General features: G+C 49.1%; 1 protein-coding gene across 1 annotated transcript in view; it reads right to left on the bottom strand.

The window, feature by feature from the left end:
* Positions 1–27,200, bottom strand: part of LOC119099716 (uncharacterized) — a 67,960-nt gene that overhangs the window by 20,268 nt on the left and 20,492 nt on the right. Inside the window, exons 3-4 of the mRNA XM_037222779.1 lie at positions 20,797–20,948; positions 16,853–17,057 (exon numbers count right to left, since the gene is read on the bottom strand). Coding sequence (XP_037078674.1) covers positions 16,853–17,057; positions 20,797–20,948 — 357 coding nt within the window. The remainder of the gene's footprint in view (positions 1–16,852; positions 17,058–20,796; positions 20,949–27,200) is intronic.

The raw sequence follows: 27,200 nt of genomic DNA, 5'->3' as shown, positions 1-27,200 counted from the left end.
TCAATGAAAGATGTATTATGCGGTTCCTGCTGTCGATAAATTAGAAATGAGCGCCAGAAACTGCCGTCATACAGCAAGCCATAGAGGAATAAATCAGGTAGGTTTTGATCCTGGTCTTGCCTTCATACCTGACCTTAGATCAACGTAATTTGCTCATTCAACATTTCTGGTGCCTAAGAAAGCATTTCAGAGATGTATGGCTTCGTCAAACACTCCGTTGTTGCATCAGATTGACTGATTCCCTAGAAATTGCCTTAACTGAAACTATGACCTGAATTTGACCTTCCATAGGTTAGCGACCTTACAAGATACATCTAGATTTGTTATGTCAAACGATCCGCTATTCAATTGTCTACAGCTATGCAAAATTTGGCGCGGCTACGCCACGCCGTTCGTAAACCGTTGTGGAAAAATCTTTGGGGCGCTCAAGTTGACCCCTCCCCGCCACCCGAGCGCATGTTAATTTATTCGGCTGATTTTACGTGAATAACGGCCTCAAACACAAAATGCAAAAAATGTCGATAACCAAGTCCCAAAAGGAAAACGAAGTATGAGCGATGCGCTAGTTGCTGGTGGAAAACATGTTTGCTCATAATGTAACGACCAAAAGAAATACCACCTTCCATGATGTCACAACCCAAACCGCGTGCATCATTCATAAGACATCTATAACCCGACAAAGACGACCAGGACCATTAGCGGGGTCACAGAGACGAATGGTCATGCATACACGACGCATTAGTAGCAGTCCACAACACGCCGCATCGGACCACGCCGGCCGGCTCAATGGGTCCCTCCATTGAGCGGCCACCGTCCACCGCACGCGTCCATTCAGCGAAACGTCACGCGCCCGGGCTCGCCGTCCATCAAACCGAACTGTGCCGGTCCATCGTCGGGGCTGAATGAGTGCTGAGGTCAGCGGCCATGTGACGGCAACCCCACGACGTCTCCGAGGAAAGGGTCAGCCACCCCGCGTGTTGAAGAGGCTGACCTTTCAAATGAGGCTTTTCACCTGTGGGGTTAAAAGCATCTTGTGCTATTCGAGTTCTGGAATGTGTTTTATGCCCCGTTCGGGTAGAGGCATCAAAATGTCGGCGCCTGTAAGGTAATCAATTTTACATTCTTTTGGAAAACGTGCGATTTCCGACAGGTTTCGACAGACATCGGAATGCTTGGCACTGCCGCATTTGCATTTGTTGCCAGCAGCTAGCAATTTTCTTTTCTTTTTGTACTTTTTGGGCAAAATTAGCTCGTTCGTTTGACTGCTTCCCAGCCAATGACGGCCGCTCTATAACAGGCTAAATCACTTCACCAATAGAGGCGATGGGAATCAACTTAAAATAACAGGGCGAAACAGATATTTGACGCCCTTTTACCACAAAAGTAACTACGACTGATAAATTTCCAAGCCAGTCACTTCTTCTATAGGCCATGTGAACCCGGACGGCTGAAAATGATGTCCTACAGGGCGACCAAGCCTTGATCTTAAACTGAACGAATGTGGCTTCAAACCCCTGTCGGTTATTGCGGTGTGGTCATGCGGCACAAGCCCACAATCTTTCGGCTATAACTAACTACAAAGTTCACGAACATTTTTACGACTGCCAGAAAACACCGAAATCACTCCAATATTTTGACAGTATTCAGGTACTTTGTGGCGTTTGTAAAACCATCAATCCAGCGATTTGTGTCGACTCCATTTTTTCTGGGCACAATCGGCCGGGCTTGCCTGGCCATAGATGGCCATCTCCCCACAAGTTAACGATGTAGCCAAGGCGGGGAGGGGGTCATGAAGGAGGATGTGTGTCTACGTTATTCGGTGAGATATCAAGTGACATTTTGCCCTACATAGCCGATGAGCGTCGCGCAGAGACCCATCACCAGATATAGCCAGATCAGTTATTCTAGATCAAAGGAGCTGAGATATTCATTGCGCTGGGAATTTTTCGACTGGGCGATGCATTGCAAGATGAGAGGAGTCAACTGTTGGCTTTTAACCTATGCTGAGAGGTAGGGCCACTAGTTGACTTTTCACACATTGATACATTTTCCATCATATTAAACACGACCGTCAGTGACAAGTGACAAGAAAAACGGTTGATGATGGCGGATACCTACAACCCACCTTTTTATTTTTAGGTCTACAGTTTTTACATCCTCAGCAGTCTGACATGTGCAAAAGGCTCGATAATTCGTGTCCTTACCCCTGGCGGGGTACATGAGGTCTCACTTAAGCACACATCACACCGAATGCTGAAGTGTTGCATGTCAAATAATGTCAGTAGGCGAGTTCTTCCGAACAGGTCGCACCAACAGATTGGTATGCAAACACAAAAGAAACATGGCAGCGGGCACGTCTAAAGCACGTCATTGTTCTAAATGCGGGAAAATGTCAACACTCATTTCTCGAAATAGGTGACAGTTGTCATAGCACCATCAGGTCAAGCCGGACCATCCTTAAGCCATCCTCCAATGAGAAGCTTTGGACAGATCGCAAACGTAAGCTTTGAGTTACGTATTACTAATGATCGTGTCGACCAGAGATGAGACGATTTTCTCGGAAGCTGTCTGACACGGGAACCTCTAATTGTTCCGCGGAAATAGCTCACAAGTGCTCATCCAGCCCCACGCTCCCGGATGGACAATGATCTCAAGCATTGTAGAGGAGCGCTCAAAATGGGTCGAAACATAATCCGAAGTGTACCAATCTCTCCGTAAAACATGTCGGTGCATGCGTGGGCAACAAGTATGGTCAAGATAAGTATCTTGGGTAGCCGAAAACGAGGATGGCCATACCCCGGCCAAATGTCTGTGCATATATCACCATACTAGTGGCCTGACCTACGACGCGGGGGATTCTACAACATGGTCACGTCACAACACGAGGCATCCATGTTTCCAGCTCATTACCGTCGGTAAGCTTCTTTGCATGTTACAAACTGTTTAGCTTTGAAATACTTGACACTAACGGTCTTGTCAACTTGCGGCCCAGCTGTTTTACCAAAGCCATCAGGCAGGACAACATCCATACGTTCCCATCCTTTCCATCCCTGCGAAACACCAGGCCTTAGGCGTCCAGTTCCAACGTCGTCGTTAGACAGTTACATACGGCATTGGCACGGCTGCTTGTGGAGACTCCAAACATGAATCACAAGATTCTAATGAACGTCACGTAAAACTGTAGACCTGACGTGATCTGTGCTTTTAAGTGTGCGGATCGACTCACGCATGTTTAAAAACAATAACACTGCCGCCGCGATTATATCGGCATTCCAAATGGAGACATGCCATCACGCCTCTCCGATGTATTGCGAAGCATGGAAGGTGTGTCATGGCCTTGTATCAAAATGAGCCAAATAACATGTGCGACAAGATACACAAACGTGTCGTGCGCGCGCTTTTAAAACACAGTTCCATTGGGTGGATTACTCACCAAATCTCAGATAGAACGTAAGGTACAAAATATAAACCTTGCACACATCAATGGGCGCAGTGAAAGCCTTGGCACGGAAAGGGGGGGGGGGCGGGGCACAAGGTTGAGACAGGGTCCTTGATGTGAAAGCCCACGCTCGTATAATCGTCAGATAATGGCCCATTCGTCAATGAGGCCCACGGTTTTCGTTGTTTTATCATTATCTTTACCTTCCATAACTGGAACAAAAGTCAGAAGTTATCACGACATCCACTCCGTTTAAATTTGCAAGGCAATGAACTGAAGAAATGAAGCGTTAAACGCATGGCTGGAAAAATCGCCGTCGCTTTTCAGTCTACAATGATTTATTGGACTCATTCTAAACCGACAGAAACTCATTAGCTTCACCAGAATTTCGATCTAGATTCTACAGATATGTTGAGGACTACGTGAACGTAGATTGTAGATGGAATGGGTATAACCTTATCTCAACTTGGTCACTCCATGTTTTTTTCTGACAAGGTTTAACATTCAGTCAGAGTCAATTACTGAAAAATAGGCTAACGCCGTTTTCAACATGCACGATCGCAAAATCTCGATAACCAAGACCTTGACGCCCGGCATTGCCATCTCAACAAGCTGCATGGTGTTGGCCCCCGGCTAATACTAAGCAAAGGTGGCAAAGAGGCGGACGCAAATCTGGTGTCAGGACTGGAAGAGTAAAAAATATCTACTTTTTATATTGCATGAACTGTTCACGCGTGCAGAAGGCAATCTCAAAATTTTAAAAAAGGTAACCCGAGTCTTATCTGTAAGTGGTACGCATTCATTTTGAAATACATCCGAAGGAAACCTCTACGTATTACTTTACGTTTGTTCTCACGTGCATGGGGCCTGCCGTTTTGTGTTCCTTGCAGTGGCCAACGCCGCTCGGTTTAACGGAAACTGCAACCGCGCGCATCGTTGTTCTTGCGCCTGAGCTTGTGAGCGCGCACGCTCACAGCTTTTCGACGTAATTTGTTTCACTAGTTGGTTCTGCAGACAAACAAATGTTCTCAGGCAGATACGGGTTGGTCTTTTTCATTTTTGAACTCACTTTGACCCCCTCTTCACAGCACTAACGAGACCCTTACTTTTCCGGGCAGGGTAAAGTGGAGTACTAAGGAGCACATTATCGCTCCCGGTCAAGGGCTGAAGGGTCATGCCGTCCTGGAACGGGGGACTTCCGGCTGCCATTCTGGCGACACGGGGGCGAGGTGCCCTAGTCGATCCGGAGGTCTTCAGAAGAACACATCATATCCCATCGGCTGCCTCCCTGACGCGGGAGGCGTCCTGACCCGCGCAATTACGCCAGGATCGACGCTGGAGCCGTCATTGACGCAACAAGATCTCTGATCGCCACATATGGTCCAGTTATTGGCACATAGATTATAGTTCGGTTTAAAGGGAGAAAATCTTGTACGAGGTTTCGATCTGAGCCTTCCCGAAGATCATCCGGTGCCGTTTACAGCTCAGCCCTTCTCAAGACATAAACTCTCCAGTTTCTGAGCCACACGCCTGCAAAGATATGCACACTATTTCGGGAAGACTATTTGAAGGTCACCCAGGCATCCACGACGCCATAACGTCACTGAAATTTTGCCATTCAATTAGTCATGCGGGGAGCAAGGCCAAGCAAAAATAAAATTGTCTAGTTTTTTACATATCTGGCGTTCGTAAGCACGATTGCCGGATACAGCTGCCGTCAATTTGTTCTCAACAAATTTCGTTCAGGGCACGATGACGTATTGAAGCAATGAAGTACTGGGGAGTATATTACTAAACCAACAAGTTGTGTTGCATAAAGCAGTCTTTTCTACTTAAAAGTTCACCATTAAATTGTGAACGAGCCCATTTTATCAAACCTGACACTTGCTACAATATCCTCGAAAGTGGAACATTCCCTTTAAGGGCCCATAGCTGGAATTGGGTTGGAGGGCCTAACGGTCGGTACGGGGGCCATGACTGACACAGAGCCATTCCATTGCCTAAATGTCAGCTCTCATCCATACCTTCTCAGGTTTCCTTTCATTGTCAGAGGGCCCGTCTAACGCAATAGTCCCTGTGGCATTTGGGTCCCGTCCCCGTCCCTGTTCAGCAAATGTTTCCTTGGTCAGCTCGAGGCCCTTTTCGACATAGGACACTCTGTTACGCTCCGTGTATCCCTGACCGACACAGGGGCCCCACGTTGCTGCCAAGAACCCGACCAATGCACATCGCGGCCCGGCCCTGCCCTGCTTGGGAAATGGGCTGCCAGAGCTCAGGCCGACACGGAGGCGGCTGTTTGGTGTTGGTCATTTCTGGCCGCAATAGAGGAGAACGGTGTCCCCAATCGGCACAAGAGGCCTCCTAAGTGACATTTAAGATCACGGTCGGAGGAGCGGGGCCTTTTTGTAGCCTACAGCCAGCCTTTCGGGCCCTTCAGTCCTTCAATCGGGCCCATAATCTCCGGTGTCGAGGGGCCCTTCGGCCCTTCTTCCGGTCTCTTTAAACAGAGCCCGTGGCGCACTCGGGGCCACTTGCCGAGAAATGATTCCCTGTTGAACATCGTGGGCCCCTGATCGACACAAATACTCCGATCATTGTTTCAGGGAATCGTGGGCCTCGGCCTTGCTCCTGCATAGGAAGTTGCCCCCACTCCCACCTGGGTTTAGACGAACACGGAGCATTTCGGTGTCGGTGGTCGCTGGCCAACATAAACGCCACATTGTCTCAAGGGTCCTCAGTCGCTGCAGGACGTTCTGTAGTTGATATTTCATGTCATGGCCCCACAGGCAGGCGTCCTTCATGCGACCTGCAGCCAGCCCTTCAGGCATCTATGCCCTCCAACCAAGCACTTGAATGTCCGGCCCCTGGCCCTTCTTCGGGCCTCACTTAACATTGCTCTTAGTTGACTCAGGGTCCTTGCCAACACAGGGTCCCTGGTAATCACTATGGGCCCCGATAAAAACGGGGCCCTGACTAGGGCAAATCGCTGCCCCGGGCCTTGTCGCTCGATGGGAACTGGGCCCTCAGGTCCAAACTGACACGAAGCGGATTGTGCGGTCCTGGCGGTCCATAACTGCCATATACGCCCTTCACTACTCATGATTCCCTGATCGGCGCAAAAGGCCCCCAGACCGTCATCTAAGCGTCCGTCCGCACAGAGGGGGGGGGGGGGGGTGAAGACGACTCCGGTCAGCTCTTCGTGCCATAAGTCTATCCAATCAATCCCTTGATCGTTGGTCCCGGTGGGTCCTCCAGGCTATTCAGACCTCCCCAAACATGCCTCTGGCCGACTCGGGACCCCTTGACAACACAGGGCCCCTTTTAGGCACTGTGGGTCCCTTGCAGACGCTGGGGCCTCGACCAATGTAAATTGCTGGCCCCGGCTTTGCCCCTGCTTGAGAAATGCTCCTTCAGGCCCATGCCGAAACGGAGCCGACGGTGCGGTACTGATGGTGTCTGACCGACAAACAAGCCCTGATCGACTCAGGGGCCCCGGTAGGCGCGAAGGACCCTCTGGCTGGCATTTACGTGCCCGGCCCTGTGGGTCAGCGCCTCTAAGTATCACCTCCGGCCGGACTTTCGGGCCATTCGGGCCCTCAAATCAGGCCCTTGATCGTCGGTCCCATGGGATCGAAGGGCCCACTGGGACCTAAGGGCGAAGGCACGTAAACCTGATGCCCTCCATCTGCCCGAGCCACTGCACGTAGCTCCAGTAGTGATAATTACGCAAGTTAAATCGGCAACATCTCCAGATCTATTTGCCACGGAGACCCCTTCAATGTGCACAGAATGGAGCTGGTGCTATATTTCATTTGCAACCCCCGTCCGAATCCAGTGAGTTCTGCATGCAGGCAAGCGCTGAACTCCCCCCCCCCCCCGCTCCCATCCCCCCAAGGCAATTTCCCAACCCCGCCTTCGATCAGGCTAGTCAGACAAGGTCCTGCCAATAAAATACATTGCCAGACTATATCACTGGGTGCAGCCGGTTACTCCTGAATAGTTACGGGAACCGGGGTGTATTTAAACCTTGGTCCTTGGTTGCCGCGCTAAATTAAATAATTAAATGAGAAATAACCTCAGACTGGGCTCAAATGTCCATGCTTTAATGTTCACGTCCGCACCCGGATGAAAAATCGTTCCAACTTGTATGCAACCCTTATCTTTATGAAGTCATAAACTAAGGAAGGTATTTTTGGAATCAGCCCGTCACAGGCTTCCCTGATACATGGAATAATTATATACAGGAGCGTCTGCATACGGTGAAGTCATAAGCTGACACATCCGCAACAAACGCAAAGAGATGGTGGATTAATTTCAATTCAAGGGCTTCGTTGTCATGCAGCGCTTTTCATTTAATGCTGGCCTTCTCATCAGCGTGTTCAGGGTCGAGCTTTCATCCTTTTTACTTAAGATGTGGAGGCGAAGGTAACGCATTCTACAAGCGATCGACCATATTATTGTGCCTTTGATCCAGATGTACCAAGGTCTTGGGCTTAAAAGGGTGCTTTCGCAGGGGCCTCTCACGGGGATTGACCAAGCATGGACTGCCTTGACACCAGTCTCGGGTAAAATTTCTGGCTTTCAAGCCAGCTCCAAAACCACGGCAGTGTCATGAAGCCAAAGTCGAAGCCGGAGCAGGTTACGTTAAAGATTGAAAGTGCTGAAAGTCTGTTATTTCGAATTTTCAAACGTGACGCCGCGTCCGGAGTCAGCGGCTTCGAACTTTCGTCTATAATTACATGGCCGAAGACGAACCCAAATCTAGTGTACACCTTCCTTTTGCCAAACAAAACACCTTTTCGAGGGTGTGCGTGGCGCAAAAGTTGCGTAGTATGTCGGGTTGACAGGACGGACAATGCCGTTTTTGGAAAGGTTGCAACTGTAGTGAAAAAACATGACAAAAGCGATGCAAGGGGCTCAAGATCGCATGAGGTTGAAGCCGGAGCCATTATTCAAAAAGTGATCGAGCCAAAGTCAAAATAAAAACCAGCTGCCGAAACGACACAAAACCGAAACTGAAGCTGAAGCCCGCCATCTATAATCGCATAAAGCCGACGTCGGAGCCGAAGCCATTGGAGGAATACTACGGTTTAGCAAAGACGGAGTTTAAAGTCAAAACCGAAGCCGTCTCCGCTCTCATACCCACTTACCACACTGGTAAGGTATATCGCACGTTCCGAACAGGGGACAGTAATTTGAAGATGCCACGCAGACGTGTAAGTTGCTTATTGATTGTGAGTAAATCTACAATACAGGTACAAAATGCCCATAGATCACATGACGTCATACAGTGAGAGTCTTAACTTAGCACTGCTTGGGTTATTTCGTCGCCTGTGACCACCTCGGAAAAAGGTAAAACCCCCCCCCCCCCCTGGTATCTTGTTGTGCAACCGTCGTACCGGAAAAAAATATTCGAGCTGTGATTCTCGCCCAACGATCATCTTTCATTACGTCATCATCATTAAGTCACATGTGTCACATGATTCATGTCGTTGGGTCCCGTAGAACACCTTCAACCCACAAAATCCGCGAGTGAATTCAGTGCCGTACAGCATCTGTATTATCGATCGTATATCGTCGTACGGGCCCTAAAGGAACGGACGTGTCCTTGCGTTCCAGAATAATACCATAATACTACGAAATGTCAGCGCTCTTGATCGGCTCAGGTCAGAGATGTGCCATATCAAGGTCGCACCGTATAGTATGTGACATGTCTGCTCTTGCGGTGCACGTGCCATATAGAAGTCACTGGTTTGGAATATGCCATTTATAACGACTTAATCCCTACTGTGCTTTCTGCTCTGACATTTAACTTGACTTTGACTTTTGTTTGGCTTTGACTCACCCACATGCGCCTTGACAATGGCCTGGTGCAACTGACCACGGCCGCAAGAAACTCATACCAGTCGATAGATTACATAAAACCAATCACGTAAAAAGGCAACTGCTAATAAGCGCCTGCGGAAAACGAAATTGCCACGCAAAACGAACAGGCATGACTTGTCTCCGTCGATAATGACATAACTTAGAAGCCTCCCTTAAATCCCTAAATTCGCCTGCCCCAGAATTTGTCAGCATCATGATCCGTCGGGCGCTGTAAGATGGTGCATGTTAGGTGTATTGGGGAGAGTCTCCAGACCCCAGTACAGGCTTCGACACCTGGAGGAGGCGTTGGCTCCTTCTCGTCCGATTTGGGCGATCCCGTAACAGACATCCAAAAGAAAGACGTTCTAAAGCCTGAGTAGTTCGCAGGCAACGCCAAGGCCCGACTAAAAGACGCCTCACACACCGATGGAAAGCGCGTAAACGGCCGAGCGTTGGTCCGCCGACGGAATCCCACATCAGCCAGCGCGATTTGTTGTCTTGTCGGGACGGCGCCGTCAGATTGTCGGCCGCCGCGCAGAGCGACTCGTCCGCCGCCTGCCCGGTCGCCAGATGGCGCGCCGCCGGCGGCCCGGACAATCAAACGTCCATCAATAATTCGGCCGTGCAATTCCGGGCGCGGCGGCGTGGCGGCGGTGCGGCGGCGCAGCGCGCGCCCGGCCGTCGCCGAATCTCGAGCGCGATGAAACAGCGCTGGCTGGGTGTCGTCTGTCGGGGGCCGGGGCGAGTCCCGCCGGCCGAGGCCCGTCTGGATTAACGCCGCGTCTAACGCTGGTGTACGACAGGGGTGCGAGGGAAGGAGCAGAGAGCTGGAGGAGAGAGAAGAAAAGGGAGGGAGGGGGAAAGGAAATGTTGGGAGGAAGGAAGCGGTGGCAAGGAAGAAGAGAAAGGACAAAAGGGAGATGGGGAGAAGGGAGAGCGGAAAGGAGAGGAGAGGAGAGGAGCGGAGGAAGGAAGAGAGAGGGAAGAGGGGGAGAGACGTGCTGTATACAGAATACACCTTCCGGTATATCAGTGAAGGTGGTTTCAGATTTATCTGTATACACCCATCGTTTAGGACGTTATGTAGGTAACTTTGAGAAGGTGCCTTCATCACTTTTTAACATTTGATCAGCCCATTCGATACCTTCAGGCCACAAAAGACCGCGATGATAATACTGCAATGTAATTATATGAAAGTGCATGAGAAATACGGTTGATTTGATGACAGTTGACGTATACACCAGCAATGCAGCGTAGTACATCCGGGCACCTCTGGTAACGACGCATACCGCCACATGTACTCAAAGTGCCAGGGTCCGACCATCTTACGCGCGCTATGTAACCCGCGTAACAGTCTGCTGATTGGTGACCGGATCTTTATCCCCGACATAGAAGGCCTTCAGCACGGGCTTGCCCGAGTGAGCGCACTTGGCCACTGTGGTTTTATTATCTATCATAGCAGATCGTGTCAGCTGCGATCCACAAGCAGGCTCTCATGTGCCGCTCGAGCGCACCGGCTGGCAAGTGCGCCGTCATCCGTGGCAATGACCAAGTCGTAAACAATGTTGAATAACCAATGTATGGCGGGCTTGAGCGACACGTGCGGTCAGCGGGTTAGTCGAATTTGTATACATTGTTCCTCGCTTTCAGTCAGGGGTTATTTCTTGGCATGCTGTTATTGATAATCAGGCTTCATATTCTGGGCATTTTGGGGTAAATTGTTAGCATGATATGACCATTGGATAGGATGTCGTTCTTTTGTTATCAAGAGTTATCTCTCGGCAAGCTGTTGTTGATAATCAGGCTCCATATCCTGGCCATTTCGGGGTAAATTGTTAGCATGATATGACCATTCGATGGGATGTCGTTCTTTCCTCGTATATCACAGATGTCCCACAGACTTATGCTCGGCCTTACAGGCAGCCGGTGTTCAACCCTGACAGAATGTTTGCGTATCGGTCCCACGCTTCTTTCTTGCTTAAAGTCAGCGAGTAGAAATACCTATGATTCTTCCGTCAGGTCTGGTTTTCTATATCAACGAAGCTGATATATTTTAGAAAGACGCGTCGGTTTCTTCCAAGTGCTTGATGCAAGAGTGGTCATGGCGCGCAGTGCCTGAGCGGTCTGTGAACGTATGAGCGGATCTCCCTCTCTCCCTCTCTCTACCTAATGATGTTTCGCAAAGGCCATTCAGCAACTTGCCAGTGTCTGTTGGTTTGTATGCAAACGGAGGCTAAACACTTTCCACAATAGGTATCGACACTACCGGAAGTTCTCGACGGCACTCCCTACCGCACGCGACTTAAGTTATGTCAAACTGTCTATGTCCCAACGGCGACTACGCGCACCGTTAGAATTTGTTTCCGCCGGTCAAACGGCGACTTTGCTATCGAGACCAATGATGATGAAATTACGGGAGGTGCATCGAAGCGGTACCTAATATCCGCTCATGGATTGAAGTTGCTAACTTCTGCTTACTTGCAGACAATACTGCTGCTCTGAGCTATTGTGCTCACAAAAAGCAACTCGAAGCTGTAGGCGTTCAACTGTGTTCAGGATAAAGGCCCTACCATGAAAGATGGCCATACAGACACATTGTGGCTACGTGACGTTCCGCGCCTGGCACATAATATGCATAACGGCGTTCTTCGCAATTAGAGTACCCACCTGTATGTACCGTGCGTGATCGCATGTGGGTATTTTAAATTTTCATCATAGCAGATGACTCGTTTGAGAGCAAGTTGAATGCAAACATAGTTCTGGCAGTTTAGGGAGATGTTAAGACGCTGCATTTAGGCTGTCGAAAAAGTTTGAATGCAACCAAACCAACCAAACAAAATAATACAGACACAATTCGATCGTTTCGATTGACTCAGTCGGTCAGTCAGTAGGCGTTCAAGCCTCTTAGTTACATTATATATATATATATATATATATATATATATATATATATATATATATATATAATGTTACATGTATATACATTTACACATTACAGTTACACATAAAGATAAATTTGTTTTTTTGTATTTCATATTAAGCTGCTGATTCATTGAGGGCTGGTAAATGTGAAAAGGCAAGCTGCATGAGTTTTAAATGCACAAGACCCAGATAATTGCATTTGACGCAGAATTTTTGGCCAATGCGCATTGCCACAGCAGTTAAAATTCGTCTGTACAGTGCAAGAGGGACATAAGATAGGAAGTATCCAATTCAGTCCTGTCAGACATGATTGCCCATCATTGGCACAACGAACACTAATTGGCGCTTATTGTCAAGCTGATAGAGCGCTCTTTTTCTCCCCTATAATTCATCTCACTTTCGTCAAGCAATCGCCCCTCGAAAGTTATGTTAGGGACGCAGCGTATTAATGCTTCAGCCAAAAACCACTGGGCGGAAGCGTTGGTCTTGGACGCACCCTTCACGAGGAGTGACATCACGCCTTTGTTTCGCTTCTGGAGCGTTTTCCCCCTCTGCCAACTGAAAGGGCCCAAGTCCTTGGCCACTAATATTGCACGCTGACGCTGTTGTCCGCTCTCCTTTATGCTGTGAGAATTGTTCATCAGGCGACGTCGACAACAATGAGACGGCATCACGCCACGCCTTACGGCGACGTTAGTTCTGGCACAGCCATAGAAGCCACGCGTCGTTTCAAAAGAAAACCTTCCTAACGATTCGGCGGTGTGGGAATTTGACGGCAGGGTTGTTACAGTTAGCTTGCTCACAGAATCAGACTGTCACTATGAGAGGAGTGGCGTTCGTGTGTTTCTCTGTAAGTCGGCAATACTGTCGCATAGTGTGTGTCGGTCGTATTCCGGCCGTCTGCTTAAGCCTTTTCGTAGGGCTGCGGTGTGCGTCAGCGGGATGTACTGAGCGCTTTTTCCCAGCTACGTTTCAAGCTGTTGGAGCTCCTAATTTAAAACACATTCTGAAACCTGGACTGCTTCCGAAAATTATTAACAGAGTGTCAAAATTGTAGCTTTCTTCGTGCTCCCAAAGCGACTCCAGGAGCCGTTTTGGAAGGCATGCCGGGATTAATCACGGGCTGTTTAAGGTGAATGAGCTGTCCACGGCTCGTTCACTACAGCTGGACGACGTTTAAGGAAAGTGAGCGTTGCATTGAAGCTGATCACATTTCCGTAATGTGCAAAGCATGTTGGCTGCCGGGGTGATTCAGGGTAATATAAGAAGCTCTTCGGTGCTTACCTGTCGACATTGGCCAGACAAAACGGCTCAGGATAACAATGAAGCATTACTAGCAGAGGTCACTGAAAGCCACCAGCAATGAGAAGCGTGTAGGTAACACATTACACATACAAGTGGCATTATCTGCCATGCAGAGCCGACAACGAACAATGCCATTTATGGAAAGTTCAACGGGGTTCATTTTGAGAACATCCGTCGAGCAATAACATTATGGTGTTCTTGCTAACCGTTCGCACAACGTGCATCAAATGATTGCATTTCAGCGGCGTACAAAGCACGACATTCATATTGACAGATATAAAGGTCGTACTATGCGACAGATATGGACCTTTAACGACAACGACAATATCAAAAATGATGAAAGGAAGTCAACATTTCCGGTCAGATTTTACTGCCCATATGGTGTCTACCACGATGATCTGTTCATCATTACACCATTAGTTATGGTAAATGCTGTACGTACGCCAGCACGACATGCTTAGGCAGGGTGCCTTAACCCTCGCCCTGATAGGGAGGGGAAGGTCAACATGACCCGCCCCTAAGATTTTCGTGGATATATCTCCAAAATCCGTGCTATTACGCCTTGTAGTCGCACGGTAGCATAATAAAACATTTGGTACCTGTAACCTGTGGGGCATCATTTGCGCGTGTTTGACACCGGCAGGTGTTTTTAGTATTTCTGGTTTCCAAGAAGCAATGATTTATTAGGGCACTGCACGGCGATCCACGGCCGGCGCGGGAGACGACCGGCAACCAACGAATTCGCCGATCGCGCGCTGCGGGCCGGCACTGATACATCAACGAAGCTGTTCATCATAACAGGCTCAAAACACACAAAACTACCAGTCGCCTTGCTCATAATCAAATAAAGAACATGCCTGTGTAAGTTACTTGCTACTGCATGCCATGGAGTGGCAACTGTTGGTATGTTATGTTACGTATGTTGGTATGTTACTCTGTTAAAGTTCTAGTTTCTGTACAAAAATGGCCTTTAAGCTGGCCCATTGGGGAACATTATCGACCAAGCGGCATAAAACCTGTCATCCATCGGGGATCTCTGAACAAACATCATAACACAGCATATTTTACCCTACATCTCTTCTGAATGCGTCATTGACAACATATTTGAAACTGCATGTCAAAAGCAGTGCATGCTGCGGCGATCAGCTTCAGCCCCCAACCCCAACGACAAAGTTAGCCGGCTGCATCCAGGTGCACCTTACCACATCCACTTAAACGAAGCACGCTAACGTTTTGTGCTTTTCATCGATTGTTAGATCGGATGCGTACGATCTGATCAGAAGCATCAGCCTTCTCGAAATCCTGAATAGCTTATAATTTCGATGTGACGTAGCCTCTCTCGCGGGAGAAATATCGCTGGACTTCTGCTCGTCACAAATAGCTTATAATTTCGATGTGACGTAGCCTCTCTCGCGGGAGAAATATCGCTGGACTTCTGCTCGTCACAATGAAAGTGATGCATCTCATTTGCATTACTTTTCCAATGCGTGTATATTAATGTTTGTAGCACGCTCATTTGTACAAAAACGGTTGTGTAATAAATGCTACGGCAGTTTGAAACACTTTCTTAAGGCAAAAAGGTGTGCGAACATGCGTCTTTTATCCTGTGAATTCAACGAAACGATATGCGGCGGACCTTATTACAATCCTACAGCATCCACCACAGTGCCTGTTTTCGAGGCGCACTTTGGCTTTGGGAATGAGAGCATCACATGGTTCATAGTGACGCACGGGTTCAAACTTCAACTAATGAGCTTGTAATGGTAACAGGTCTTAGTCGGTCATTGGGCCAATCAAAAAGTTATTTTAGTCCGACCAGCAGGGATGCCATGGTGATGTCATGACGACGGCGATCGCGACAACTGCAGGGAAGAAGCGTAATGCTGTTACAAAGCGTTGACAGCGTAATTTGCTTACTATGTCATGGCAGTACAGCAGTGCCACGACCCGGTGATATCAAATACAATTGGTCCTGAGGTTTCACTGCAGGGTGTTTTTGGAATACACCACAATGTGGACCGCTTCCCTTACCACGCGCTCGGGTGGGGGGTCAAATTAACCACCCCCCGAAGGTTTTCCAAAATGGTTTCCGAGCGGCGCAGCGTAGCCGTGCCAAATTCTGTGTACCTGTATATAACTGAATAGCGGATCTTTTGGCGTCCAAAACTTGGATGTTCCTTGGAAGGGCGCTGACCTATGGCAGGTCAGATTCAGGCCATGGTTTCAGCGAAGGCAATTTCTGGGGAATCCTTCAATCTGATCCAACAACGGAGTGTCAGACGAAGCCATACATCTCTGAGATGCTTTCTTAGGCAACACAACAGTTGAATGAGCGAATTAAATTGACCTTAAGTCAGGTATGAGGGTCAGACCAAGGTCAGAACCAACCTGTTTTGTTACTCTAGGGCTTGCTGTATGGGATAGCTGCTGGTGCTCATTTCCAATTTATTGATGGCAGAACCGCATTACACATCTTCCATGGACATCTCAGAGGTCAGAATATGTCATTGACCTGAAATGACCCTGGTCAACGTTTTTTTGGGAACAAACTGTCTAGCGCAATCTTGATCGCTTATTCAAATGCAAACTCAGAGCAATCTTTCATGATTGTGGTCACCGTGACCTTCCAAAGGTCAAACAAGTTCACTGACAATAAATGAGCATGGGAGCTTTTGCTTAGAAACGGTTATCTAGGTTCTGGGGGCACTTTAGAGACCAACCTGGAGTTTAACCTTTTCTAACCATATTTGACCCAAAGGTCATGCTCTAGAAACCTGAAACTTTGACCTAAGTGAGTTCACGTACAGGTCAACACACTACATATTTGGTGTCTTTAGCTTTCTTAGTTTTTTAGATCTCAGAGGGGTCAAATTGACCCTCTCCCACCCGAGCGAAGGGTATCCAGCCGGCCACCCGGGTGCTTGTTAACTCACGCGGAATATATTGCATGAATACGGGGTTAAGAATCGGCCAATTTTGTTGCCCTTAACAAGCCGAACGGATGGCATGGCCAAAACGGCTTTTCGTGTGGAGATGTGCCTTGCAATTATCAGATGAAGGCGTCACATGTGGGGTGGGGCATACCACCCCACGGCTACGAAATGTGCCCGGTGCTATCTCCAGCTAGAGAAAGTTTTTGGTACAGCATGTTGCCTAATTTGTAAAATATATTAGCTGTCACAACCAAGATGTATATGGACTACAAAAACATATACACGGCCCAGATTTATTTATCGAGCAAATCTAGGTAGGACAATAAGTGCCGCGCAGTAAACATATCGACAAGAGATCGACGTAATCACCGCCTCACAGCTTACTCACCGACCACGGTCAGATGTAGGTAGTGCGACACCGGTGGCGAGGTGCTGACCTGGCAGAAATACCAGCCAGCGTCGGCCCGCCTCACGGAGAGGATCCGCAGGCCCCAGTCCTCGCTGTACTCTTGGTGGAGCGGCTGGAACCGGCGGTCGTCGGCGAAACGCGTCAGACCGCCGGTCAGCACCTCGAATCCGCGGCCCCAGGACACCTGCGGGAGACAGAGCACATAATCGCGTAAGAACGTGCGTCGATTGAACCAGCACGCAGCATGACACCTCACCTAGCGCAGAGATCTTGCGTCGCCGACTTTAACGACCCTACGATAACGCTTCACACATGTGAAACGTTATTGTAGGGCCTTGAGTAAGGCAACGTTTTGGCCGAGCATAACGCCATCTGAGATCGCGCACCTCCCAATAAGTTGTCACTTTTAGCTTCATGTGGCATCCGCCAGATATCAGATTCGAGCACATTCAAAACGCTGTTCTACCAATACCGAGTTGTACGTTAACACTGCGAGCGACAGCTGGCCGATGTGGGTCATAGTTCAAAGATGGACTGATTTCCGGAGCGTTCAAAAGCACGTCACTCCGTAATATTTTCTGCCAATGCATCTATATAAGGTCCGGTTGTTCCGGTTGTTTTTGTGTGCTAACTAACATGCTCCCTTAATCCTATCAAGGGAGGGGTCCATGTCAGTCACCCCTATTCCGCACGAGCGACAGACTTTCGCCCTCCAACTTTAAGATCTCGAGAACTACCGGGCTGATTTTTCGCAAGTCACTCTGCCGCCTCTCACACGACATCGCTTGTGGCGAGAGACCTGGAACAAGATGTCACAGCGCCTACTTACAAAATGTGGAGCAGGCGACTCCTCTCAGCGGCAGAGGTTGAGGTCGGGAGAAGTTCTGTTTGCGGCTGATAAAACAATGCTCAGAATCGTAAGATTTTCTGGAGAATCTACTTCTCCGACGGGGCCCACTTCAACCTAGACGGTCTGATCAACAGCCAAGACAACCGTTTCTGGGCAGCCGAACCCCGACCTGGTACAGGAGTGACGCTGCATAGTACATAGGGCATAGCTTGGTGAGCCATCAGCTGCTGCGAAATCATCAGACCACTGGGGTTTGAGGACACGGACTAGGATTCATTAACATCAACTCAGGGAAGTTATGGAACGCCTGCCAAGAATTCTGGACCTAGCTTTAGCGGTCCCGAGTCGACAACTTACACAGTCAGCAGCTTCAGCCATGTGGTGCTTCCTCTCCCCGTGCGATACTGCTGCGGTTGGGAGCACCATTCGGCGCAAGCATCACCTCCCGTAAGATCACCCACGAATAGCACCCATTTGACCTGAGCCATGGAAGTAGGGCACCTAGTGACTTATGACTACGGTCTTCTGCCTACTGGGGCACCTAACGGGCTGTCGTATCACGATGGTCCCACAGCTACCCCGCAGCTGAAAGATCCATCCTCAGGACAGAGCAGGAAATCGCCGATGAGACGTACGGAAGGGCCGAAAGAGCCGTCTGTCCTGAAAAGGGTGGAGCTGTGCTTCGCCCGAAGAGGGGCTCCTATCCAGCACCTGAGTGGGCGGCGTGACATATCAGTGTGGTGGAAAACACCGATCATGCGTACAGTCAGCCTTGCTTTGGGTGCACGTTGATGCTGCACGTTGCAATGGCAAATCTTGAGCCCAAGTTACGGGCAATCCAAATGCGTCAGTTTGTTTACAACGGAAAACTGTCATGTACATCGCTTTCGGTTGGCCCAATTGCTTGACCCAGTTGACACCGCTAGCATCCACCATGAGGCCTATCTTTGGCTTGTAAAATGTCAGCAGATAACAGGAAGTTTGAACTCAAGTTGCAGGCAGGTGAAGTGCATCACTTTTTTCAGAACGTCGCTGTACATAACTCTTCGATTGACCCCTTTGCTAGACTCAAATTGACATCACTAGCATCTATCATGAGACCGATCTTTGGCTAGCATAGTCCGGGTCTAAATGTTTCTCAAAATACCCCAAGCCTTACTATTACTTGCATTAGACATTCAATATTTGGCAACAGCTCTCAGAAACATGGATACAACTTCCTCCGTAGCACTGTATCCCAAAAACATTATCGTGTGAGGTAGTGTGGTTTTGCCACAGGAAAGCAAGCTGAAGTAATGATGACATAGCAGTGCGCTCAGCCTACGGACAAAGGCGCGGGTTAATTACTGCAGCATCAGCTTGAACAAGCCTGATGCAAAGACAAGATCAACGTGAGGTAAATAATTAACGTATGTATAATATATAATGCATACCGTATGCATGTGTATAGCTTTTGCACCCATCGTTTCGTAACAGACAGCAACGCTTGAAGTCTCGGAGGATGAATACTTGTGTCTATGAATAAGCTGCAGATATTTTATGCAAAATTTGCGAGCCACTCTGCATATATGACTTGCACTTTGCCTCAGCTGCTCACTTTAGCAACTCTTGAGTATTAATGTACGCCCTTTCATGCAGAATAGCTTCGTCAAACTGATCTTTACCAACTAATTTAGGTCACGCTTAGAAGCTTTTGTGCATGCGTTCATAGCAGTTGTTAGAAATCAATTCGTTCTTCATTAATCTAGATGTGTGTTCATAATTATGAGCGAGACCGCGCAGGCTGAGAAAGCCGGCCTCAAATGCGCAAAAATATTTAATTTGAGCAGTCCGGTTATCACGCCACTATCTCGTAGACTGCAATGTTGATAATGTTAATAATTATGTGATAACTTAGCTTCGTCCTGCAATATTGCAAAACCACCACGGTTTTCCCTTCCTCTTTTGCTTACCATGGACATCGCTTCCTCCAAATATCCGAGTGCTTCAGAACACAGGTCAAAACCGGGTCCAGATTTAGGTGACAAGTCACAGATTGGCCCGCTTTAGGGGTGTTTGTTTATCTTCAGGGGTGTTTGTGTATGGTGTGATCAGCACCTTAAGCCGATGAAGGCGGGAGCCCATCAACACCGTGTATTTTGGTGCACTAGATTCAAAGTAGTTTAATGGATTTTTCCACAGTTGAACCTATGGAGACACAATACCTCACGTGATAGAAAAAGTCCACATGTAATTATTGGTATACTTTTAGGTGCAAAAATATGCTTTACTAACACCAAATCAATGGGAGCTTTGTTTCTCAATGCGTCATTGTTTGATTACGCAATGAAACCTTGTTATGACGTCGGAGTCGCTGCCAGAATGGCCGCTTCTGTAGCGGACGGAGTGATTCACTTGTGGTACTTCATGCTCTTCAACATGGCGTGAGTTGCCTAGGCGTCTACGTTCATGTTACTAACAGTATGTGTGCGTGTTTTGGCCCTTTATTGCAGTGTTCTTATATATCTTCCCGCGATGCCAGTTTTTTTTTCCTTTTTGCCATCTCGATTACAGCACTTTTAAGTTATTTGACTTCAGCCTCATTGTCGGTCACAGTTATAACTCACCAAATGTCTGTGCTAAGCACCACCACATCTCTGTGCTAAGCACCACCAAGCGCGATTCGTGATCGAGACGTGCTATCAACGGCTACATCTGACCGGTAACCAACTATTGTCTGCCGCGCAACGATTCCTGCTGCCGTGTTCTAGACATAAATATTCCAATGGCCATATTATGTCATCTTGAGCACTATACGGCCATTGACGGAGTTCGTGTCACGTTCGTGTGATGATAACTGAGTAACTGAGTAAGACCTGAGTAACTTCGAATCAGGCGGCGCAAATAGTATGCACAAGTTCAGGTGCGCTTGGCTCAGAAAGGGCAGGATTCACAGCCTTGAAAATGGCATAACTGTGAACTGCGGGAAGGACTGATCTTGACGATGGCCTTCTCAGTTGAAAGCCCACGGAAATGGCGAGCAGTCCCCTTAAAAGGAGTGTTCGTCAGCTGTTGGACCGGCCAGCCGGCTGACCTGGCGGCCGCCGATGTGCCGGACGCGGCAGTTGAGTATCGCCGTGCCGTTGAGCCGGGCCGTCACGTTGCGCGAGTGCTGCAGCAGCAGCTGCGGCCCCGCCGGCAGCCGCGTGCGGGACAGGCCGCCCGTCGAGCGCGACGACACGGAGCCTGCAACGGCGACGGCACGGTCAGCGGTTCCCGAATCTGGTCCTGAGCGATGCTGAACAAAACTGGGGACGGCTAACAGGCAAACATGGGGCGGGCGCGGCACGATTTCGACGTGTTCCCGTTGCGTTTATACGTATGCCGTTATATTCAGAGGACAGAATAGTTCGTTCGGTTTTTCCGTGGTCACCTTAGATAAGTGCCGAGCAAAACTAATGCATTTGATCCAAAAAGCCAACTGCACCATCAATCGGGTTGCAGTTTGTGAAATGTGGTACTGTTCGACTGTTAATCAGCTTTGGTTAGTTCGGTTATTTGTATTAGAGCCCATCCGACTAGCATTCATCACTTCAGGGCTATGGGATAAAGGGCACTGTACAACGGTGGGGCAGGACTACATGCGCCTAGGGGGCCAACCGCCGAGTGCGGTCAACGCAGGGACCCTCTGCGGCACATCGCCCGGTCGAAGTCCCTCCAGGGGGTCTCTTGCTCACTCGTGGCTGGCTTATGCAGCCTGCCCCGGACAAGCAGGGCGTTGCCAGGACGCAGGATGAAGCAATAAAGAGGATAACAGGGCCGGATATCTACCTTGGCACATAATCATGTGCATTGTTAGTATGCGTGGTTGAGATGAACAATGTGTTGCACATGTCCCGCATTCCCACGAGGAAGGGGAAATTGGCAGTTCATAGCTAAGACAAACCTGGCGACTTTTTGTGTGAGCTTGTCAATCTGGCAACGGAACCTCGGAATCTGGCAACCCTGAGCCCGAATCAAAATCGACAGCTGCATACGGTGGTGTGGAGACCAATCCAGCTCATTGCATTCACAAATCGTTCCAACAAGTGGCTTACTGTTCGAATCGGTACCATTACAATAGTGGTGTAATGCAATATCCAACCGTGACAACAACGTGACCAAATTCGCGCGTTATCAAACATCCAGTCGTTCACACAACCTCGCCAAAACAGAGTCAATAATGGAAGTAATACCATCATGCTTGAATTTTGCATGTATTGTTGCATCAGATGGGTGCAATTTGATCAGTAATACCAGCTTTCTCGAAATCCTGAACAGCTCAGAATTTCGACTCGAAGAAGCCGACCCCGCATGAGAAATTTCAGTTGACCCTCTGTTCATCACTAAAGTAATCCATTGCATTTGCCTTTATTTTTCCAACGTGTGTTGTTCTGTAATGTCCTCAACCCTATCTATCTGTTCACACACTCACCTATTATGTGCACTGGCTTACCGATGACATACAGTAGTCATATAAGGTTTTAGTTTTGCAAAGGCCTCATATGTTTTCGCGATTGTCATTCGCTTTTTTCCATAACCAGATGGCGAAAGTGCATTTGTCACTACAGCATCCTTTGGGAATGACACGTCCTGCGGTGAGTTAAGGTTAATTCTACGTTACTGCCGCTTGTTTCACATGATTCAAATGGAAAATGATGAATGCAATTTGAGTGGCTGCAAGGAATTGTCAATGAAGTGCTAAACTTCAGCCGGAACTTGACAAAGCTTTGTTCTTTCCTCGGGAATAGCCCGAGCTAAGAAAGGCAAAAAAATACTGCTGGCCAGCTAGACGCCTGTGCGGCTCTTGTCTTCAGCATTTGCCTGGTCTGTTCCGGTCTCGCCTGCCAGACAGCAATCACAGACACGCGGCGAGACGGTGTTCCAACGTCTTGCCTTGTGTGTAGCCTGCGCGGAGAGAAAACTGGCAATGTAGAGAACTGCCTGTAGTGAGGTTGTTACATGACACCACTTGTCAGATGACAACGGTTGTTACAAGATACTATGCTGACACCAGTATAAAATAGCACCAGTCGTCAAATGACACTAACCGCCCCATGGCGGCAGCCGTGACATGACACCGTCACGTGACGACTGACGCCATTTGGCGACTGGTGTCATCTTATTGCCTGTGCCATGATGGTCATTTCATGACGCCAAGGATGGCGTCATGGAATGACCATCATGGCACAGGTAATTAGATGACACCAGTCGCCAAATGACGTCAGTCGTCACGTGACGGCGTCGTGACATGACTCCGATCGTCACATAACACCAGTCGTGACATGACACCAGTCGTCATGTGACACCAGTGGTCACACGAGCGAGCAGCTGGAGACCACCGAAGATGTAATCAGTGCCACCGACCAGAATACACCGCTGAACGCCCGGGGCTGGCAGGCCTATTGGGACGCCCACAGACAGGCAATCAGCGAGAATTGCTCGGCTGGAATGTAGCTAACACATGTATAGATTGAAATAAGTGCTGTTGATGAACCTCGCATAGGGTGTTACTCTTGATATTCATATCTATGCCGGTAACAGTGTCGCATTTCGATGATGCATCTTGGAATTAAGCGGAGTGCGCCAGCTTTTGTACGTTTCACTTATGGTTCCGTCAGAAGGGTGCGATTTGATCACCACTACCAGTTTTCTCGAAATTCTGCTGCATCTGAAAATTTTAGTTTGAAGTAGCAGCTCCTGCGGGAGATATATCACTAAACCCCTGTTGACCGCGATGAAAGCAAGCATTCGATTTCCCTGCTTTTTTCACGCGTGTTTTGTCATGTTTGCAACTCACTAGTTTGTCATAATTGTTGTATAATAAATGCTACGAAAGCTTGAAACACTTTGTTTAGACAAAACTACACGCACACGCGAAGCTATCATCCCGTGAACTCAAAGGAGCTTTATGCTATGACTTTTATTTCTCCCCTGTGGGTTTAACACGCACCCGGGTGGCCGGCTAGATACCTTTCGCTCGGGTGGGGAGGGTCAATTTACCCCCCCCCCCTCTGAGATCTCGAGAACTAAGAAAGCTTGACACCAAATTTTCAGGAAGTCTTGACCTGTACGTGAACGCACTTCGGTCAAAGTTTGAGCTTTCCAGGTCATGACCTTCAAAACAAATAAGGTCAAACAAGGTCAAGTTACAGGCTGGTCTCAAAGGTGTCCCCAGAACCTAGGTAACTGTTTCTAAGCAAAATTTCATAAGCCCATTTGAGGTCAGTGACCTTGTTTGACCTTCAGAAGGTAATGGTGACCAAAATCATACAAGACTGCTCTGAGTTTTTCATTTAAATAAGCGACCAAGATTGCGCTAGGCAGTATGTTCCTGAAACAAAATATCGGCCCGGGTCATCTTAGGTCAATGACCTCTTCTGACCTCTAAAAAGTCAATGCAGGATGTATAATGCGGTTCCTGCTGTCAACAAATTCGAAATGAGCACCTCAAACTATCTCATACAGCACGCCCTAGGGTAATAAATCAGGTTGGTTTTGACCTTGGTCTGACCTTCATACTTGACCTTAGGTCAACGTAATTTGCTCATTCAACATTTCTGGTGCCTAAGAAAGCATCTCAGAGATGTATGGCTTCGTCAAACACTCCGTTATTGTACCAGATTGGACGATTCCCTAGGCATAGCCTTCGCTGAAACCATGGCCCCACTTTGACCCGTCATAGGTCAGCGACCTTACAAGGTATATTTAAATGTGTTATGTTAAACGATCCGCTATTGAATTGCCTACAGCTGTGCCAAATTTGGAGCGGCTACGCCGCGCCGTTCGGAAACCATTTTGGAAAAACTTTCGGGGGGATTAATTTGACCCCCACCCGAGCGCGTGTTACCACAGTGACTCTTTTCCAGGCGCTCTTTGGATTTGGGCATGGGAATACTACGTGGTCGATAGCGACGCAATGGTCCAAACTCCCAACAGTGCGGTTTTCCGGAGCAGGTCCTTGCCGCCCTCTGGGCCAATCACAAACTTTCTTTTATTCACACCAGTACAACTACCATGGCGGCTGTTATGAAGGCGTTGGTCGCGACTGCAGGGAAAATCGTAGTGCTGATGCAAAGTGTTGGCAGCGTAATTTGGACCACAAAAATGACTAAAAATGATATCCTCTTAATGTCTTCGCGGCACTGCAGTGGCACTATTCAGTGCTTTTTTCAGACGTAACTAGTGCTGAGGTTTCAATAGAGTAAGCCTTTGAAATACATCCCAAAGGTCGGACACTCCCTTTAATCCAAATAAAAAATACCAACACATGCCACCCAAAGCAGGCAGCCAGTAATTACACAACGGGACCATCTAAATCCCCTTAGCCTGGTGCGGAACTCATTGGCGCGAGAGGCGGCGATGGTCCGCAGCAGGCGGCTCCAAGATGAGGTCGCGCGATACAAAATACCCCCACGTGCCACCGACAAGAGAAAAGCTGGCAGATCGAGGGCGCTCGCCGCTATCACCCGGGTGGCACGCTGGCATACAGCGGTACGCGGAGTGAACAGGGACCGGATCGCCACCGGAGCGTGCGAGTCATGAAGAGCTCTGAATACAGCAAGGCCGCACGGTGGGTGACAAGGTCACCTACAGTGCGCCATCCCAGCGCTTGAACAGTTGCCGCCATTGCGAGGCGCCGGCGAGCGTTGGTGACGATCTTGGCCACCCAAAGTTGGCCACAATTTCACTCTGTTTAGGTGACATGTTGCAGCCCGGCCCCATGATTTTTCATATATTTTGGATAATACAGGCGAAATTGATGTACTTCCGAAATTACCTCCGATGTCACGAGGGCCAGATTTGTGAAGAGAAATGACAGAGGCAACCCTCCAGAAATCGAGGAAAACACAAGAGGCAACAGAGAATTGATGATGTGAGGCCAATGTGGTTCGATAACAGGAAGGAAACATTTATGTAAGGCATGCAGTGGCACTTCGTCACGTCCCACCGCCGTGGACAATGGCACTTCGCTCATAACCCTCGAAAGTTCGTGCTTAGTCGTGGGACGCAGTTTTGCGACTGGCAGTGATCACGCAAGGTGGCCATGGTGGAAGAGGGGGACCGCCAAGACCCCCCCCCCCCCCCTGTCAGTTCGGTAGCGATGCGCGAGCCGGTGGAAGCAAAGTATCGATCAAAGTCGTCGGCCTCTTCTACGAGCAAGTCCTAAGTGGCACCCTAGCCTCCCTTCGCTGGCTGGAAAGCGAAGTTTGCAATGCCTCGCGAGAAACCGGTACAGTCGGCGAGCGTGGTATTGCACAGGAAGCCATGCCCTGACCTCGCAGTGGGCTGTCACGTGGTTTAGTTTCGAGGCGTCTGTAAGGCGATGGTTCGGTTTCGACCCGAAAATCGCGTCACATTCGGTACGCGTCATCGCGCTGCCGCATCAGCCGTCGCCAGTCAGAGCTCTCCTCAAGCCATGGACAGTGGGAACGACGACAGGGAGATGCGGTTTTGAGGGGTTCGAGGCCGCTCGCGGAAGATCGCGGCAGAGCGCACCCCAGTATACGTTGCGCCATGGGCGTATGGTGAAAGGCGTCTGGCGACAGCAGGAGCGACTGAATGGTGTGCCGACAGTGATGATGAGATGGTCGGCGATTGGCTCCGCCAACAGCTGGACGGACGACTGCAGATCAGGAATGTTGATGATGCGATCTCAAAGAGTCTCGGTCTGGTCCAAGTGCGTAGGTGTCTTAATGGCTTGGAGCAAACTGAGGTCGTTCAAAACAGAGCTGCAACGACGCACACCAGGGCCGTCCGCGCGCAAAAGGTCAATATTCGTGTCGCCGAGGCAGAAGGTCGGCTTCCCAAGACTCACAGCAGCACGCGTTTGGTTAGTGTCCAGATCGTCCGATACCGGCTGAGACGGTGGACGGTACATTACATAACGCCCACAGTGACAGAACGATGCCCGTCGCCCGAGATCGACACCCAGAGCGACTCGCAGATGCCTCACGTGCTTGTAATGTGAAGCGCGCTCATCGCTGGGTTTTTCCGGTGTAGGATAACAACGCCACCGCCTCGGATTTCACCGGAGCGGTCCCGGCGCACAGTCCATAACCGGGAAACACCAGCGTTCTGTCCGTGACAGGACCTGATAGCCACGTCTCAGTGACACACATGATGTCAAGTTTTTGCTCACGAAGAGTATGAAGCACCGGGTGTTCCTTAGACACTAGTGACGGGACATTTGAGTGACCGGTGACCAGCCGATACGCCAGCTCACTTGAGTTGGTAGTCTGAATGGCACCACTGACCGGACATTCGAGTGACCGCTGACCAGCCGACATACCAGCTCACTTGAGTTGGTAGTCTGAATGTCACCAGTGACCGGACATTCGAGTGACCGGTGACCAGCCGACATACCAGCTCACTTGAGTTGGTAGTCTGAATGGCACCAGTGACCGGACATTCGAGTGGCCGGTGACCAGCCGACAAACCAGCTCACTTGAGTTGGTA

The sequence above is a fragment of the Pollicipes pollicipes genome, unplaced genomic scaffold (assembly GCF_011947565.3).
Source record: "Pollicipes pollicipes isolate AB1234 unplaced genomic scaffold, Ppol_2.1 Scaffold_4881;HRSCAF=5763_pilon_pilon_pilon, whole genome shotgun sequence".
Lineage (NCBI taxonomy): Eukaryota > Metazoa > Arthropoda > Thecostraca > Pollicipedomorpha > Pollicipedidae > Pollicipes > Pollicipes pollicipes.
The sequence above is the reverse complement of the archived record's forward strand: the minus strand, read 5'-3'. Positions and strand labels throughout refer to the sequence as shown.